At 45.5% G+C, this 19,234-nt stretch overlaps 3 protein-coding genes across 15 annotated transcripts in view; 2 read left to right on the top strand and 1 right to left on the bottom strand.

The window, feature by feature from the left end:
• The window catches only part of sgsm3 (small G protein signaling modulator 3), a 34,421-nt gene extending 30,560 nt beyond the window's left edge, over nt 1-3,861 (top strand). For all 5 annotated transcript variants that reach the window (XM_064315861.1, XM_064315865.1, XM_064315862.1 and 2 more), the window contains one exon: nt 262-3,861. In XM_064315861.1, the coding sequence (XP_064171931.1) occupies nt 262-345 (84 nt within the window). In that variant the 3' untranslated portion in view covers nt 346-3,861. The remainder of the gene's footprint in view (nt 1-261) is intronic.
• On the bottom strand, nt 2,424-16,775 carry gtpbp1 (GTP binding protein 1). 7 transcript variants are annotated; one of them, XR_010326795.1, is made up of 15 exons: nt 16,107-16,775; nt 13,469-13,580; nt 11,209-11,389; nt 10,377-10,725; nt 10,011-10,134; nt 9,778-9,892; nt 9,413-9,557; nt 8,446-8,628; nt 8,195-8,330; nt 7,439-7,617; nt 6,545-6,703; nt 5,955-6,005; nt 4,653-4,798; nt 4,489-4,557; nt 2,424-3,600 (listed from the first exon to the last, which is right to left on the bottom strand). XR_010326795.1 is itself a non-coding variant. In XM_064315868.1 (14 exons), exons 1-13 carry the CDS (start codon nt 16,278-16,280, stop codon nt 4,694-4,696), a joined length of 2,013 nt encoding a protein of 670 aa, XP_064171938.1. In that variant the 5' UTR covers nt 16,281-16,775; the 3' UTR covers nt 2,424-4,557; nt 4,653-4,693. The 7 variants fall into 7 exon arrangements, 3 of the variants coding, with proteins under 3 accessions (XP_064171938.1, XP_064171937.1, XP_064171939.1); XR_010326796.1 differs by having other exon boundaries at nt 4,498-4,557; XR_010326793.1 differs by having other exon boundaries at nt 4,489-4,798.
• LOC135243809 (beta-galactoside-binding lectin-like) overlaps nt 12,599-19,234 on the top strand; it is a 20,294-nt gene continuing 13,658 nt past the window's right edge. The window contains exon 1 of one of the 3 annotated variants that reach the window (XM_064315871.1): nt 12,599-12,818. In XM_064315871.1, the coding sequence (XP_064171941.1) occupies nt 12,690-12,818 (129 nt within the window). In that variant the 5' untranslated portion in view covers nt 12,599-12,689. The remainder of the gene's footprint in view (nt 12,819-19,234) is intronic. The other 2 variants (XM_064315870.1, XM_064315872.1) reach the window with 2 other exon arrangements.

Genomic DNA, 19,234 nt, shown 5'->3' with positions numbered 1-19,234 from the left:
AGGTCGAATCAGTGGGGTCCTAATTGCGGAGTGTCGCCTGATCACTGAAACTAAGGCATTCGTGGAAAATTCAAAGGAGTCGCAAATAACAAGCCAAACTTGCTACCTGGAAAAATGGCTGTAACAAATCCCAGCACACTCAGGGGTCCCCCCCCTGGACTGGGTTTGGGGGCTGCTGCTGTAATTGAAAAGCTGTAAATGTGCAGCAGTGATGAGTGTGTTCATCTCCCTGCCACCCCCCCCCCTCCCTCTCCCCCCCAGGAGAAGGAACAGAGACCACTGAAAGAAGGCGTTCAGGACATGCTGGTCAAACACCATCTCTTCAGCTGGGACATCGATGGATAGACACACACACTCTCTCTCTCACACATGAACACACACATGCACACACACACACACACGCACGCACGTGAACTGCCAAGACATGTCATGACCACACTATCACAAACATGCAAACACAGAGAAATATCAATTTCAAATAGACACCCTAACCTACACTGTACAAAGGACACCCCAGTACAAACACTATGGATCATTGTGGCTGCCCTCCTTGCCTTGAAATGCACCGTTTTTGTCTGCATTGACTGAAGCCTTCATCTCACTGAGAAACGGTCAGCCAATGGAACGATGCCCCCTGCTGGAGGCTAAAGGACACTGTTCACAGGCAAGACGATGCCCCCGGTGTTCTGCAGAATGGAGCGATGCCCCCTGCTGGAGGCTAAAGGACACTGTTAACAGGCAAGACGATGGCTCAACTGTTCCGCAGGATGGAGCAGTGCCCCCTGCTGGAGGGTAACGGACTCTGCTCACAGGCAAAAAGACGGTTTAGAGGGCAGCCTGAATATGGACGGCTCCCCGCGGCGATCTCCTGTTTGCGCTCAGCTCGTCAGGGTCCAGTCATTTCTCAGTCTCCGTGTTGTTGTTTTTCTTTTCTTTTTTAAACTCATTTTCATTTTTAAAATGGCTGTGCTGGCTGCTGTCGCGAGATATGCCATGTGGGGGAAAAAAAAAAAAAAACCGTGAAGCAGTGATTTGCTGCACTTCTCTTGGGAATAGTAGTCATTACTATTTTGCAAAGTATTCTGTACGTTCCGGTTTCCTCAAACAGAGGAGCATCTTTGCCACCAGTTCATTTAACTGCCATTCCTCCGGATCGACTCACAGTATGGCCCGTTACAGCTGTTCTCCGAGAATCACAGTTACTGTCCGTCATTCTCCGGGTTATCCTGCTGAGCCCAGGCAGGTGGCGAGAGGGGGTTCAGTGTTTGTGACTTCTTCGTAAAGCAGTGTATTTGTGTCTGAGAGGCTGGACGCCGTTACCACTCGTACAGGTGCCGCTCATTAACCAGTCAGTAAAAACATTTTGTGGATTTGCAAAGGCTGCCATACGTACTCTTAAGTAACGGCCAAATGTTTTGCCAAAAGAGCGCCTCTGTGTTTTTCTGTCAGATTTGTACATTTTGATTTTTAGCCGGATGCCGGCTCTTTGGCGATGGGAGTGTACCACATCCCTGAACGTACAGTCACAGCCTCCGTCAGGATGGGAGGCGGAACGGACACACGAGCTTTCATGGTCCTAGTGTTGCATGGAAGTTCATCTTCTGGTCCGGTTGAGAGGGGTTTATTTTTGTCTGCTTATGAAACAGCCTCGTAGGTGGAAGGAAGGAACAGGTAGGGATGTGTGTAGTCATTCAAACTTGATCATCTGTAAACTGATGTTAAAAGTGAAGCTGCTTTGTGTTGAGGCTGGATTCACATGCGTATATGAATTGTAATGTACAATACGGAAAAAGTCGTTTAGTGTCACAGATCCCAGAAGATTGAGAGAGATTGGCAGGGTGGGGAAGCACTCTGCAGTTCCAGTAGAATCTGCTGGTGCACCTTCCCTGTCCTATGGTCCATGGTATGTGAGCAGTTTGACGAATCAAAGCCTCTGCCCACCCCTACCCCCCCACCCCACCCCCTTTGCTCTGCTACGGTTGAAAGTGACCAAGAGAAACAAACAGGGCTTTCTGACATATCTACAGTAAGAAAAGAATAAAGCTGTGTATATATATGTAAAGATATTTCTTGTCTTTTCTCATTGTGCCGTCTGATTAAATATTCTTTGAAGCACAGCAAAGGACAGCCAGTGGGATGTCAACAAGATCCCCGACTCTCACCTTTCCGCCATTCTGAGACTCATACGCTGACAGACTGGTAAGTGCTTCCAGTTGAGGTATAAATACATTAACAGAGGGGGTGATATCAGGTCGGCGTTTACATTTCTGATGCATTTTGCTGTGTTGTGCGAGTGTGTCGCATTCACCTTTAGTTGTAGGCTACTCAAAATTAACCAGCGGGTAAGTCAGCGGACAACGTTGCAATTTTGGTGGGGGGGGGGTGTAATGTAATGGCCAATAACAAATACAAGCCTCAACCACTAGAACTTAATAAACGCTTTATTCAAAGGTTGAACAGCAACTTGAACCACTTAAATGTAATGCTATTTCTTGTTTTATTTTATACATACATTGAACTCTGTGTTATGTCTTCAAAAAAGAAAACCATGCACTGTTGTAATTTTAAAAAACCTACAGGGGGAAAACATACAATTGAAAAGGAGCTTAGAACACAGATTTTAAATATTTTTTTAACAATACTACCACCTTAACCCTGATCTCCTCACTCTTTCCATACATGTTTATAATCCAGTGTCCAGATAGCCAGTGTGTTTAACTTTTTTTTGTATAGGAACTTAAAATTTACCTATGTTCCTCATCCCAAACGTAATGCAAACATGGACGTGATTGGCTTGTGCATGTTACCTCATTTTCATTCATCCAATCACAGCAGAGCACATACTGAAAAAGCAAAAGTGGAAAAAGCCCATTCCTGTGAGCTGACCTGCCCTTTGGTACCACAAGCCAACTTTTAAGACATCTGTGTTTTGGAAGTGACATATCTTTCATTACCCATGATCTGGTACGGCTCACGTTCACCTACGCTCACTCTACTGGGATTCTGGGCAAATGCATAGCGAAATAATAAAGGAAAATGAAAACCCTCAAGCTAATTAGCAAATCCAGGTGATTGGAACAAAATCCTGGACAGGACTTTTACTTTCTGAATATGGATTTTCCACCTCTGGATTTAGGAGTAGCTAACGTTACCAGACCTGTTAGAAATGTACCTTCTGAATGATGTGTGATCTGTAAAAGTTTGGCTGAATCTTCTTGACCCTCTACAAAGAACTGAGCTTATGGAACCAATTTGGCAAAAGGAGAATTTCTCAGCACTACTGCTGAAATCGAACCAGAAAGCACACCGAGTATAGTCTACAACCTCACAAGGTACCTTCGGCTAGTCTTGCTTGTCTTAGCTACAGGGCGAAGGTGAGAATTTAGTGTAGTCAACTTCCCAGGGTGCACCTCAACCCCCTCCTGTCAAGCACTGCTTTTAACCCCGATGACCAGTCACTAGGGTCAGGCGTCGTCTGTAATTAAACACGTTTGCTGGGTCCAGGGTGAGGGGGAGGCGGCTCGTTCCTGTGCTATCCAGCGCTGCCGGCTGATCCATTACCGCCAAACGCTCCTGCGTTTCGTAGCACGACCGCGCGACCTAAACGATGCCACCGTTGGCAAACCGTACGTAAGAAACACAAATGAGACCGTGCTGAACTCAGCTGAACGCTTCCCTTTATTCAAGTCTGTGCTTTTCTGCGTTTCCACTTTCAGAACGTCTTTCCACAAGAGTTTTAAGGTAACGGGCACCACTGATTATGGGACAGAGGGAGTTTAATTCGGGGTGAAACGTTTCTGGTGAAATGAGATTACGTGCTTCTTCGTTTTTTTTTTGTTTGTTTTGTTTTGTTTTTGTTTTTTTAAATATAAACACAAATTATGTAAAAGTCCCAAAGCTTGTAAAACAGGACTAGGTTTAATGCAGATAAATGAGGAACAGGTACTCTGGTTTGTACCAATGGGGGAGGGAGGAAGGTATTCATTATTTAAGGGTTGAGAATAATAATTGTAACATCTGACAGATCACAACGTTGCTGAACAAGTCACTGAGATCAGCATTCAAATGCTTCATTCCCGCAAATAAGGTTTACTGTGTCTCATGGCTACATAACCCTACATCAAACAATTACTTGCATAAGGAACTGGCACTTCATACACCACTTATATAATCATCTACTTCATGGGAGTGGAAGAATACTGTAGTATCACATTGTTGAAAATGCAGTCAATATCGAGTATTTCCTGACAAGATTCTGGTTATGGCATTTTGCTCAGTGGCACAATGGCAGTGCCTGTCCCTGGACCTTAAACACTTCCATCCTAAAATGGTGTGGCAGTTTAAGACCTCATGGCGACTGACCTTACCACCATGATTTATGGTTAACGCCTGAAACTCTTATGCAACACAAATAACCCTCCCCCCAGATATAAGTAATGAGTGGTACAGGCCATCGGAGGAACCAAACGAAAGGGAACGGTAACTAACCAGCAGTACCTCTCATCGAACCCAACCGATCTTGATCACACGGATGGAAACCCCCTCTTGTCCCCTTCTCTGAAAGGAAATGGTACAGCCCGCTATGAACTCTGCGCATGTGAAACTCTTATTGTCTACAAAGCTGTGGGAGGAAATCAACTTAAGGCATTAACCTAGTCCTGCTTTAGACCCAGAGACCCTGCAGAGGGGCAGTTTAACAGCCCCCGACCCCGCCTGCGTGGGGCGCTGTGGAGCCGCTCAGGGATTTGCCTTTGTGCCTCTGGCCCCCGCGTCTTCTGCCCCCGCCTCCAGACTTTGGCTGAGAGCGAGAGAAAGAGCGAGGGAGAAAGAGAGAGGGACAGAGGGGGAGAGAAGGCAGTGAGGTTAACCACTTATGCCTTCTAGCAGTGGAGAAACCAGCAAAGCAATACAACTCCAAAAAGGCAGCTGTTGGTTGCAGTATCTAACATTCAGTACATCTATTAGGATGAGATTCACAGGGATTACATCACAGTGACTTTGCTTTTTTTATCTGTTCATGCAAATGCACAACTTGAGTGAATGAACAAGTAGGAACTGGGTTAGCAGATCAGCTGTTCATGTGTGATGTGCAACCACGACAGAGCCACAGTATAGCGAATGTTTTTACACTGTTACCGTTTCCTTACTAAATCTGGCCCAAAGGAGTGCAGTCTCAGTCTGTTCTCTTCTCCTTCTACCAAAGCAGAGCAGTCTCAGTCTGTTCTCATCTCCTTCTACCAAAGGAGAGCAGTCTCAGTCTGTTCTCTTCTCCTTTTACCAAAGGAGAGCAGTCTCAGTCTGTTCTCTTCTCCTTTTACCAAAGGAGAGCAGTCTCAGTCTGTTCTCTTCTCCTTTTACCAAAGGAGAGCAGTCTCAGTCTGTTCTCTTCTCCTTTTACCAAAGGAGAGCAGTCTTAGTCTGTTCTTCTCCTTTTACCAAAGGAGAGCAGCCTCAGTCTGTTCTCTTCTCCTTTTACCAAAGGAGAGCAGTCTCAGTCTGTTCCAAAGGAGAGCAGTCTCAGTCTGTTCTCTTCTCCTTTTACCAAAGGAGAGCAGCCTCAGTCTGTTCTCTTCTCCTTTTACCAAAGGAGAGCAGTCTCAGTCTGTTCTCTTCTCCTTTTACCAAAGGAGAGCAGTCTCAGTCTGTTCTCTTCTCCTTTTACCAAAGGAGAGCAGTCTCAGTCTGTTCTCTTCTCCTTTCACCAAAGGAGAGCAGTCTCAGTCTGTTCCAAAGGAGAGCAGCCTCAGTCTGTTCTCTTCTCCTTTTACCAAAGGAGAGCAGTCTCAGTCTGTTCTCTTCTCCTTTCACCAAAGCAGAGCAGTCTCAGTCTGTTCTCTTCTCCTTTTACCAAAGGAGAGCAGTCTCAGTCTGTTCCAAAGGAGAGCAGCCTCAGTCTGTTCTCTTCTCCTTTTACCAAAGCAGAGCAGTCTCAGTCTGTTCTCTTCTCCTTTTACCTTGTTCTCTTTGTTGCCGTCCTGAACCTCCACGTCGTCCTCTCCCGCCACCTGTCGCAGAGTTGCGAGAGGGGGAACGAGGGAGGGGGCCGAACGGATAAAAACCAACCAAAAATGAAGGGAACAAGGAGTAAAGGGACGAATACGGAAAAATAAATGAGGGGGGGGAATAAAAAATATACGCAAATAAATTTAAACGAAAGCGATGGTGAAGGGCAAGAAACCAAAAGGAAAACGGGAAGTTGGGACAGTTTGAGAGACATTTGGGTTAATGGATTGGAGAGATGGAGTGATGTGGAAGGAGAGTGGGGTGAGAGAAAGTTATAGATTAACCAGCAGAATGAAAAAGACAAGAGACAGACGCAGAAGAGAACAGTCTAAGCGCCGATGTCATGGGGTAGCTTAGCGTTAGCACGGTGGTGTTTTTAAACACACTTACAGTCCTGCTCCCCTCAGACTCCCCATAGCAGGGACTGCTCTGAGTACAGAATCTAACACACACACACACACACACACACACAGCCCCCCACAGCTCGGCTTTACTGGTGCTTATGGCTCCGCACCTACGCCCACAATCCCCACACCCGTACCGGTGCTGTGTGCGGACTGGTCGGCCTCCCCGTGGGAGCTGCCTCCTCATTGGCTGCCGTGGATAAGTCCTCCCGGCGGGGCGGAGTCTTCTTGGTGGACTGCATCTTGATTTGCGGGGGCTTGGCGTTGGAGGGAAGGTTATTGGTAGACTGCAGCAGCTGGGAGAAAGCATAAGCACGATATTGTAATGACACAAGATTAATAAATGAGTACCAGATTAATATATGCGTTGTAAAATCTAAACATGCTCAACTGCTCCGTCATTGATGCAAAGCACCACTCTTACATAGCACCCATGTTGCTAATAGCGCCCCCTTGTGGAAAATCTGCTATATGTCAGGTCCATGAGTTGCTTTGAATCTAAAAACTGTCACTACTAATTATTTTTTTGGTTTAAAAAGATTAAGCTGAACCAGGGTCATAGTTTGAGAAAAAAAAACAAAAAAATCCACCCCCCTACCCCCAACACTCTCCACAAACTGCAATCATGCAAAAGGACTGGTTAAAGTTAGCCAAACCCTCATGAAAGCTTCTTCGCCACAGCTAGCCAAACCATCATTAAAATTGCTTGGCTAAAGCTAGCCAAACCGTCATTAAAATTGCTTGGCTTAAAGCTAGCCAAACGGTCATTAAAAGTGCTTGGCTAAAGCTAGCCAAACGGTCATTAAAAGTGCTTGGCTAAAGCTAGCCAAACGGTCATTAAAAGTGCTTGGCTAAAGCTAGCCAAACCGTCATTAAAAGTGCTTGGCTAAAGCTAGCCAAACGGTCATTAAAAGTGCTTGGCTAAAGCTAGCCAAACCGTCATTAAAAGTGCTTGGCTAAAGCTAGCCAAACCGTCATTAAAAGTGCTTGGCTAAAGCTAGCCGGCGCGCCTGCTGAAGGCCTCCCCTGACCTTGGTGATGGTGCCCACGGCCTTGGTGCGGCCCTCGCGGAAGACCAGCCGCTGGTCCGTGTGCAGGTACTCGGGGGTCTTGATGAAGCGGAAGTGCACGGTGGCCTTGTCCCCCGTCCGCAGGCAGTCCCTGTTCATGGTCAGGATGGTGGCCGTCTGCCGGATGCTGCCGCAGTGCACTGGCGGAGAACGGGAGCGCGTCGCATGCTAAATTTGGGCCTTGCTGCACACCGTAAGTATACCTTTACATTACATTCAATAATAATAATACTAATAATAATAAAATGTTTGTTTAATGACTTTATTTGTATAACAGTTTTAGTACATAGGATGCATCACAAAGTGCTTCACAGAATCTTAAGAGTAAAACCGATTGAACAATCTAACTAACAGTGTAATAAAAATAAAAGCACGATAAAAGAAGGTAAAAATATATGAAGCGTAAAATGTGAGAGAAAGAACAAGGAAAACAAATAAAGTAGAACTAAATAAAGTTACTGCTAATTTAGCAGGTGTTCTTATCCACTGTGACTTGCAATGAAGGAGAACATGAATGCCTTCACCTGAATTATGTGTGCAATTGTGTCAGAATTAAGCCAATTAGAAGACTGCTTCAGTGGGACTGTTCCATTGCCTAGTATTTGGATGAGATGGGGGTGAGGTGGTGTTTTTTTTGTCACAGTGAGACTGTTCCGTTGCCTGTTGCCTGGGTGAGATGGGGGTGAGGTGTTATGCATTTATCAGAGTGAGACTCACCCATTGCCTGGTATCGGGGTGAGATGGTAGTCGGATGGTGCAGCACCAGGATCTCAGCCTCAAATTCCCATGATGCCTGTGGGCTAAGCTTTGGCGATACCATCACCATACCCTTCCTGATGGATGAGCGCTTGATCTGAGAGGGAAAAAGGAGGAGGGGAAGAAAATGAAACACGGTGAAAAACAAGTAACACATGAACCTTGCGCATACACACACACATACGCCACACACACAGCTGGACCTAACGGACCTTTTTGAGGGCGAAGGAGGCCGTCTGCCCCCCTCTCACTTCCTTCACCGGCATCCTCTTGCGGTGGATGGATTTCACAGCGATGGGGAGGAAGTTGCCCAGCGGGTCGGGGCCGAGCAGCATGGTGTCATTCAGTCGTATCAATCCGCGTAAAGTAGTCCCCGATACCACTGTGCCCACCCCCTGAAAGACACAACCAACCACACTGCACCAGGACTGACATAGCAACAGCAGGCCTTTCAGTTGCTACGCACTTCAAATGGTCTGAACAAAAGCACCCTGGTACGGACTGGTACTGAGTAACAGTAGGTATGTGTGTGTCCTACGGAACAGTACTGAGTTAGCAGTAAGTGTGTGTGTGTCTGTGCATCGTACGGACTGGTACGGAGTACCAGTAGATGTGTGTGTCATACGGACCGGTACTGAGTACCAGTAGGTGTGTGTGTCATATGGACTGGTACTGAGTAGCAGTAGGTATGTGTGTGTCCTACGGAACGGAACTGAGTTAGCAGTAGGTGCGTCGTGTCTTCGACTTCCTACGAATCAACTGTCGGTATGGTTTCCTAGCGAGGGAGGACAGTTAGCCAGGTTCGGCCAGTAGTGGTGTCATTAGTGATCAGATACTGAGTAGCCAGTACACTGTGGCTGAGACATACCAACCACACTGACCGGACTGACAGCAAGCAGGTTGTTGTACATCAACGGTACTGACAAACGCAGTACGGAGCTGGTACTGAGTGCGTGTGTGTGGTGTGTCATACGGACGGTACTAGTTAGCAGTAAGTGTGGTGTGTGGCGTGTGAGTGCAGTGTGTGTGTGTGTGTATCATACAGACCGGTACTGAGTAGCAGTAGGAGTGTGTGTGTTACAGACCGGTACTGAGTAGCAGTAAGTGTGTGTGTCATATGGACCGGTACTGAGTAGCAGTAGGTGTGTGTGTGTCTGGGTGTGTGTGTATCATACTGACCGGTACTGAGTAGGTGTCGTCGATCTGAAACTCGGCCGGCTCCTCGTCACTGTAGGATGTTCTGGAGGACAGCAGGTTTAGGAACATCTTCAGCAGGTCCATGTTCTCCCCCGTCACGTTGGAGATCTGAAAGATGGGACACATCCTACACGCACACACACACACGCACACACACACACACACACGCGCGCACACACGCACACACACACACACAAAGAAACGGACATCGCCATCCATGAATACCGCTGTAAAGAACGTACAGAACTCTACACAGGCTGTTTTACAGGCACAGAAACGTGTATATTTCAGTTCTCTGAAGAACTCCAGCAGGGCTTTGCAGTGATACCGATGGGGTGTGACCGTACCTCTCCGAGCTGAAGTTGGAAGCGGTGACGATGACATCGTCTTTGTTCTGGACCAGAACAGGGATCTTTCTGCAGCCCGGTGACTTGAGTAACCTTTGTAGCAGCTTCAGGGTCTCTGTCAAATTATGACATCACACAATTACTGACCCACAGAGCAATCACAGAATTACTGACACCCTACTATTGACTCCCTATGCAATCACACAATTGCCAAAGCCCCGCCCAGCCCTCACCTTGCAGGATGTTAGCTGGACACATGTCAATCTTGGTGACCACCACGAAGACCGGCACGTTGAGGGCCAGGGCCAGGCCCAAGTGCTCTTTCGTCATTCCCACAATCCCTGCGTTGCTGCCCACCTGCGCGGGGAGAGGAGAAGAGAGGAGAGTTTGAAAAGCAGCAAAGTGTGGTCGTCGAAAGAAATGATTTTGGTCTGCATCCCCCTTGGGTTCCATAGAGGCTACTGAACCAGAAGACGCCGATTCCTTTTGGAAAAACACAAGGTTCCTTGTCACCTTGTCATCTTCTGGTTCAGGGTGGGAGTCCATTGGGACATGGGCAAGCCAATCAGAGCGTTTTATCAGTGCGGGACTGGCCTCACCATCAGCATGCAGAAGTCGGGCAGGTGCCCGGTCATGCCGAACACGGTGGTCTTCAGGTACTTCTCGTGCCCGGCCAGGTCGATGAAGGTGATGACCTTGGAGGACTTCTCGCAGATCTTGGTCCAGTCCAGGCTGCCGCCGTGGCTGTCGGGCTTGTTGACCACCTGGCCCTCGTGGTCGAAGCCCAGGATGTCGTTGCCCACGCTGCTGGTGCGCCCGCTCTCCATCTCGTGCTTGTGGCGGAAGAGCTTCTGCCGGGCGAAGCCGCGGCCGTTGTCCAGCTCGCCGTGGGTGAGCACCCCCAGCAGGGTGCTCTTACCGGCGTCCACGTTCCCCACCACCGCCACCCTGAGAGAGGGAGGGAGAGAGAGAGGGAGAGAGGGAGACAGGGAGAAAGAGGGCAGGGAAGGAGAGGGAGGAAGAAAGGGAGAGGAGAAGAGGGAGGAAGAGAGGAGGGAGGGAAGGAGGGGGAGAGAGAGGGAGGAAGACAGTGATGAGAGGGGAGAGAGACAGTAAGGAAAATGCGGCAGGGTGAGAGAGAGATGGAGATGGAAAGGGAGAACAGACAGCAGGCGAGATGCAGAAGAGGGAACAGGCGAGAAAGAGATGGCAATGGAGGTGGATGAAGGTAAAGGAGTGGAAGAAAGACAAAGAGAGAGAATGTGGGCTCAGCTGTGATATAATCTTAATATTTCACCTCTCAACTGCTAACAAGGCTTCACTGGGAGAAGGACCCCTACCACCCCCCCCCCCCACATCCTGAGAACAGCACCCACTCACAGCCCCCTCCTCCCCGCAGGCTCAGCTCTGCCCCGCCCCTGCTCCGCTCACCTGACCTCCAGGAAGTCGGTCTCGCCCACGCGCCGGCGGATCAGGTAGTCGCGCACGCGCCCCCCCGCCTCGCTCCGCTCGCGCAGCAGGATCAGGTCGGCCTCCAGCTGCTCGCTCATGGACCTCACCGTGGCGACCGACGCCTCCATGTCCCCCTCGTTGAGCCCGTAGTCGCCCCCGTCTGAGAGAAGGAGGAGGGAGGAGAAGGGCGCGCTCAAAACACATCAGGACTGGGGTCAGCTTCACTTCCTGAAATTTAACTGAAGAATGCCAAATACCACGCCCTCCAGTATTTGTTACCATAAGGGACCAAGTTCAGCCTCTGAAATGAATATAAAAGAAACCATTCCATTATCCATTTTAGCTATTCCACATTACAATCTATTATGAGCCTATTACGCTCCAAAATGAAGCGATGTATTCGCACCAGGCGTCAAGTTAAGTAGTCCAAGCGTTCTGTTTCCGATCAGATCTGACACGGCCTTCGCTGGAACCCGGTGTCAGTTTGATCCTCCTGAGCGTCAGCTGAGCGCGCCCACGTCCTCGCGCCGCGACAGCCCGAGTAATTCACGGCCTCGTCTTCCGGCTGTCGACAGACGAGGAACGCCAGCGGACGGACCGTTCGGCTAACCCTCGCTATCTGCCAGCGCGCAGTCAACTGAGCAGGCCTTAGCCTGACACCCGCAAAGCACTTAAAGCACATGCTTCGCTTGAACAGCTAGTCATTAAGACACTTCTGTTGTGACACTGACAGATAATTGTGGTGTTACTGAGTCTTATAAGTGATAAGAGCAGTCACTTATCCACTGACAATGTTTTTAGCCAAGTATTACTTTAATACCCTATTATTAAAGTGTTAAGTGTTATTAGTGTTCAATATCTGAAACAATAATGTGAATATAACAATTATTTTTACAAGTATAACAAGTATTTCTGAAATATGTCAATCCGTTTTAAGCGTAGCAAATATCTTCTTCTGTGGTTTTGTTTAACAGAGATTTGAAAACAGCAAAAGGTGCACTATTGCCATCCACTGATCTGGAGTGTGAACTGAGGACTAATACTAACCTACCTCAACTGTGTTTCACCTAAAGTTAGGTGAACTGAGCAGGTATCCATACATATTTAACAGAGCCCCAATCGCTCTGTTCTAAATAAAGAATAGTATTTAATTCAAAAGATCTAGTCTGCTGCTAGAGTTGAATGATTGCAAACTCATTAATGCTGATTAGCAATCTGAACATCTCACTGGTGTACCCTCCTCAACCCATTGTAATGCAATAATCATAGCCTATCGCAGAAGTCTATCCAGAGTTTATTACGGTAGCATGTGGCCACAGGTGAGAGACGAAAGCTTAAGAAACGTCATCGATCAGCTGATTTGGTATTAAATACTATGGCGGCAAGCGGGAGGAAGACATCTCTTGACTTGATGCGTTCAAGCATATAGAAATAAGTTCTGATTAACGTCCGTCGGAAAGATGCTTGTTGCGTATTTAAGTTTCTTTTTTAGTTGTACGGATTTCCAGCGGCGTGTTTGGACTTCTTGCGGATTAAGAATTCACATTGGAACACAATTTCCGGGAAATGCGACTTGGACTCAAAAGCAGGTGAGAAAAAAATCCGTTTTAATTTAATTCTGCATTTTTTGTTTTCCTATCGGACTGCCTTATATTGTGGTGCTGCGTTCCGATATTTTGTGGAGATTGTAAACAGTGCGATATTAAGTATTTGTTATTTTGTTCGAATTGTTCGTGAATACTTGATGCAGGGCCTAGTGTTTTTGGACTGACATGAAGCGATATATAATTGTAATCGATTTACCTTGTTGATACGTCGCCGAAATTGCGGTTAGACCGTGATTAACTAGCTTTAACTGTTCTGAAACACAATCCAAAAATTACCGGCATTATGTGGCGGGCTTATTTAATATTGATTCCACCCGCCACCGCCCCCGTGATAATAAATTATTCATTCATAATTTAGAAAATAGATTTCCATCAAAAGTCCCCTTAGGGCCACATTGCAGGCCGTTTTAGTGTGTTTGAGTGATTTGAAAAGAGGGAGACAAGGGGGTTTCTAGAGGGAGAGTGATACATTAAAGCAAATACAGCACTCTGATGTGCCAATATACATGTAAGCACACCAATTTGCTTTAATCAGCTGGATAACTGAAAATAGTACTGACAGGCGTGCACTATATAAGGTCCATCACCCTCTGACCTTTGGCTTCTGACCCTGCTGGTGGTGTGATTCTCACCTGAGCCCACTCCCAGCACATAGATGGTCTCTCCACAGCCCTCCTCCATGCGCTCTCTCAGTTGCCGTAGTAACGAGTCATACTGTTCTCCATTTGGACTGACCAGAGCCAACTGTAAATGGGAGGGGGAGGGAGAAAGAGAGAGAGAGAAAGGGTCAGCCTTTGCTCTAACGACTGGAGCAGCACCGTGTTAGACTCCCACGGACAGAAATCTGACGGTAGATGTGTCAATACAAATTACACTTTGCTTGACTGTACACTTGACAGCCACATTGCACCACACAGATATTAGTCGGTCAGTGCTAGGCTGCAATGGCATTTGGTTATATTAAATTTACTTCAGACAAGCTGGTTCATGCCCTTCTGCTTCTGGGGCTAATATTCAGGGTGGCAGTGCAGGCTTTAGGGTTAAGAACCAGGGCTTGCCCCCGCAACACTATGTGTTCACTTGCCAAGTGGGGCACCACCATCACACCCTGTAGCCAGGGAGCCAGTGTAAGTCAACTCCATCCAGGTGTGGAAGGCAGTCGCGCATGTGACCTCGGATAAGGCCGAGTCTGCCCAGCCTATGAATAATTTGGATCATCTAGACTCTAGAGTTTTTGATGATTTTTGGCGTCCATTGGAGTCTGAATTCAGGTTTGAATCCCTGACTGCCTTTACTGGTGGTCTTTGAGCAAAATGATTGGCTCAAAGTGCTGCTGTGTCAGGCTGAGCTAAATCAAATGACTACTGTAAAATCTTAAATAAAATGAAAAAAGAAGAAAACAAGAATGCAGAGAACAATAAATTTGGAATCTCATTTGCTTCCCAGGCTCCCATTTTGAAGCTGACTGATCTCAGCTTACAAATACATTAATTCAAATCAATAACCATGGAAACCACACTTCTGCATATGGAAAAACAGCCGACACCCCTCAAAAAGCCAAGCCTTGGAGCCAGAGACCCAGCAGTGCATTGCTCCATTGTGTTTATGAACAAAAGCCACAGCCTTTTTAAAAGCTAATGAGTGGAAAGTAAGCAACTTTGAAATGGTAAGTTCCCATTTTGAATTCATGAGTCTGCTTTGCTATCTGAATTTTGAGCTTATCATTTTTTTCCCTGCAGAGTTTATCTTTAAAAATACATTTCTGTGTATCTTTATTCACATTGTCAGAGAAAACACAAAATCACAAAAGAACAGGCCGAGCAGCCCATCTAGGCACATCATAAACACAATATATAACAGTGCCATTTCCTAGTAAAATTAGTAGCTACGGTATGAGCAGGATAATTTGCTCATGGCTTGGGTGTTGCATTCAATTAATCATCTGGGGTTGTTTAAGGCCTCTCTACTATACCTGAGGGCCACATTACAGAACAATATTGTGCTCTTAGGGCTGCATTACAGAACATTCCTGCGCATTTAGGGCCACATTACAGAACACTATTGCACACTTAGGGCTGCATTACAGAACATTCCTGCGCACTTAGGGCCACATTACAGAACACTATTGTGCTCTTAAGCCCGGGCGACATTACAGTGCAACACACTGGGGTTTATCCCCCACTTAACTGGTCCCCACATCTACTACTGTCAGAAAGAGAAACTCCTATAAAGAATGAGTCCTATAAATACATTATAGGACTCAAATTCTCAAAAGACTCAAAATTCCCTTGGTGAGGATGAAGGTGGAAATTCAAAATAGACCTCTCTTTGATCAGGCACTGGTTTGACAGTCCATCAGTCATTATGTACCACTGTGTCAAACAGAGGCAGGCTAGTTTCTCCACCTCACAAAAGGAGCGCATTCCCTCTGTGCCAATTCCGTTGCTTCTTTGTACCCTGGTGCTTGGAACTTCCTTGACACCTGTCTGTGTTGCTGTGTGTTTGACAACAGAGTAACTTGGGGGCTGTTCAGCAGGTTATATTAGGCCTATATATTTAGGCCCCAATACTGCACTGGTGCTTTGAGTTCGTCAATATAAGGTGTTCTGAGCTCTTTGAAACCGATAAATATGTGATGGAATACATTATCACTTTAGCTGCATCATACATATGGCAATATGGAAATCTTCCACAGGTGCTGCTCAATTGATCCTGAGGTTCAAAACATTTGAACCTGCAAGCTAGCATGCCACGAATTCATATGAACTCCTATTGCAGGCTATATTGACTGAATTGTTCAATTCCTTAATAGTTTCGTCACAAATACAGTTGCACACAACTAGCTTGTATGCTATTGCTAGCTGTTTGGTTTCTGAGAAACGACAGCTTGTTAAAGAAAATATTTCAGAATATTTAATATTCGTCGCTTTCTAAGTTTTAGAAAAAGCTAGCTAACGGTTGGTAATGGACCAGTTATGGCAGGTGTCATTCACTTGTTGGTGCTAATTTAAGTTTTCCAAGAGGGAAATGGTTATTATAGTACCCGGCTGCTAGCCGTAGGTCACCCCTTCGAAGTAGTAAGGCTGTAGTCGCTAGATAGCCAACGTTAGCTAAGTTATCAAGCGAGCTTGTCACAGAATACATATGCCACTGGAATATTTGGTTCCTTGATGTCATTTAAACATGCATTATGATAATACTGTTCTTAAATTTTGATTTATTGTGACAAAGATCAATCATAAATTGCAGGAGAAGGGGCGCGCGGCCTACCTTGCTGGTTAAATCTACTCCGTGATCCCCACACTCGCCATTGAAAGTGTCACCGTCCTCCCCGCACACCATGCCCACTGCGTCCTCTCCGCATCCCCGGTCTGGAGCAAACATGCAAGCGGGTACTAGAGAGTCTGCAGGCGGACTTAAGCTCGACTCCGTCGCCGACGCCATCCCTCCAGTTTTGTAAGACTGAAAACGAACAAACCTAGCGAATTGGTTAACTACTAGCAACTGAAATGGCTAGCTAACTGCACGTAGATACGTCGGCTAACGTTAGCGCTGCCTTAAATTACTGGTTTAATGGTCTGTAGGTAACCAGCTTGCATACTGCATAAATATATTTTTCTGGATATTATCATCATAGCTGGCGGCAGGCAATTACTTTCCCCCTCAGCCAACGATAGCAATCTAGCAGTCGTTAGCTGTGTAGCAAATGTTCCAACGACGGACTATCACTTTTCGTTTGTTTTTGTTTACGACTAATTACCGTCTCAGGCAAAACTATGTCCTGTCTGTCTTGTCAAGTGATAAAACCAAGAACACCACCCCTAATCAAATATTCAAATTGGAGCTCTAAACGATTGAATTAAACCCCGGTCTTGAATCTTATTAATTTGACTACTTCACCAGGACAGCGTTGGTGTGTCTCTATTCGTTGACTGCTCATTGCACTAACTGTGATTGGATGATAGTCCTACACTGCTCATCGCACTTAACTGTGATTGGTTCAGAGTAACATTACTTGGAATCGATTTTGTTGAGTTGTCAGCATTTCATGCCAGAGATGTATGTCGTTGGTGTGTCGTAGCATCAACTCCCAGTACTGACCCATCTACAACAATGCTTATGTAACCACACTTAGAGCTTTAAAAAATTTCCCAGATTTGATCGATGTCCGTTCTTATGCATTGATGCGTTCGTTACGAATGAAATGTAACGTTGTTGTAAGTCTCGAAACGTATGGACGCTCCGTCCTCTGCTGACGTGAGCATGATGACGTAAAATTCCGTGTGGCTGCCTGTGGGTTGCTATGGGTTACCGATGTCAGAGCTGCGGCATAGCCACTGACCCACTGCACCATCTGTAGGTAATAGCCATACAATTTCCATTGAACATGCGGAATGAAGAGAGCAGTTATACAGATGTGTGTGGATTTGTATATATATTTACTAGTATGCTGTAAAAAGTGGGTTATTAGAATAAAACCGCAATGAATAAGTGTTGAGTTTTCGAAGTTAAAATTGGCTGCTTCATATTCAAAAAATGTTTTGCTCTTAAAACGCAATATTTTCTCTGCACACAGTGTGGCAGTGTGGACATGCAGTACGAATATCTTTGTTTTCTTAAATGGAAAAAGTCCAGTCGATCATTTTTTATATTGCGTCAACTGATCAGTTTATATATATATGTACCAGTAATATATATATACTGGTACATCTTTCCTTGAGGGCAGCAGTCACATGTTTAATGCATACAGATACATCCATCACAACACTTAAGAGAAACATGAATTCATTATCTGTTCATCTCACTACTGTGGGGCCAGTAAAAGAGGGATTGTGACTGGGAGGAGCGACCACACCTTATATAAACGATAAAGTATTTGCCAGCATAGTATATTTTCTATCCATAGTGATTTTGCTGCAGTAGCTTTCTTTTTATTCACTGTCTATTTATACATACCATAATCTTAATATAGCTCATTGCCGAAGAGTGAAAGGACATTGTCACCTATGATTCAAACCTGCAACTTGTACACCACAGGTTGCAGGTTTGAATCATAGGTCATATTCATGAGATATATTAATATTATGGTATTTCCATTTAAGAAAACAAAGGTGCTACACTGCTACACTGAAGATGTTGTGCCACAATTGTGCACATGGTGCTTCAGTTTTCTGCAGCATTGGCTAAAGAAAGAACAGTTTGAAACTCTTACCATGTGACTGACTCATGACGCATCCTGGAGCAAACGGAAAGTGAATCAGAAGTTGCAACAAAAGCCATGGTAGATGTTGTGTAAGAATGGCAGTTAATCTATATAAGACTTAACCAAAAAAAAGAAAATAAAGAAGAGAAAAAAATGATTCCCTGTTAGAAAGCCCAAGTTTTACAGCCACCACATCCCTAATTGTGTCTTATGCTCATTCTGTCATCTTGGCTGTATCATATGGCTGTCATGCGGACTTCTGTTTTCTCCATTGAAAGGACATCACTCTATCATGGAGTTTTCTACACCCCCAAACGTCTTCCTTTAAACTGATTTTTTCCAGCTCGGTTACAGTGAATTCCCGCATAATTTTGACATTATAAAGCATATATTCCTAATAAAAATAAATAAATAACAAAAACAGGTAGGCAAAAAAGACAATTTGTGTTTATACATTCACTCCAAAACTCCAGAACTGTTCTTTCACTAGTTTAAAAAAAAAAAAAAAAAAAAAAAAACAGTGTCATACGTGTCATTTTACACCTGTTTGAGAGGAATAGTTCATGTTGCTGATTCAGAGAGGCAGGAATCTGTACATAGTCAGTTTTATTGAAATGAACAAGTCGTCATAAAAAAATACATTTCTGTCCAAGCTGACTGTTAAAGAACAGTATCCTCTTAGCATGTGGAGGAAGGAAAACACATGAAAGGGGTTTTGTGCACCACTGACACTGGAGCCATTTAAAAAAAAAAATTCTCTTCACAATTATGGCTAGCTGGGTGAGTTTGCTTCAAGCAAACAAAATGGAGACCTGGAGAAGACATTGCGCCGCAGAAGTGTCTGTGTATTTTTATAAACTCACAAGGGGATCTGGAAAAACAAAAAAGGATGAATGAAAAACCGGTTAAGATAAATGCAGCTAAACTATCATCAAATCTTTATATTGAAAGAGGCAAAGAAATGCTATTAACATAGCAACTGAAAAACTTCTTTCTTCTCCAAGATTTCAACTTGTATTCAGATACAGTACATTCAAGACATACCCTTAACATCTGTCAAATTAATCTAAGAAATGATCCTGGCTGCTGCTGCTAGATAGCTCATCCTGCTATAGCACAGGCCTCCAGCATGGATGTGCCCTTACAGGGATACAAAATTCTGCCTGTGGCCTTCAGCTGTACAGCACAGCTCAGA

The sequence above is a fragment of the Anguilla rostrata genome, chromosome 17 (assembly GCF_018555375.3).
Source record: "Anguilla rostrata isolate EN2019 chromosome 17, ASM1855537v3, whole genome shotgun sequence".
Classification (NCBI taxonomy): Eukaryota; Metazoa; Chordata; class Actinopteri; order Anguilliformes; family Anguillidae; genus Anguilla; species Anguilla rostrata.
This window is presented reverse-complemented; position numbering and strand designations above follow the sequence as displayed.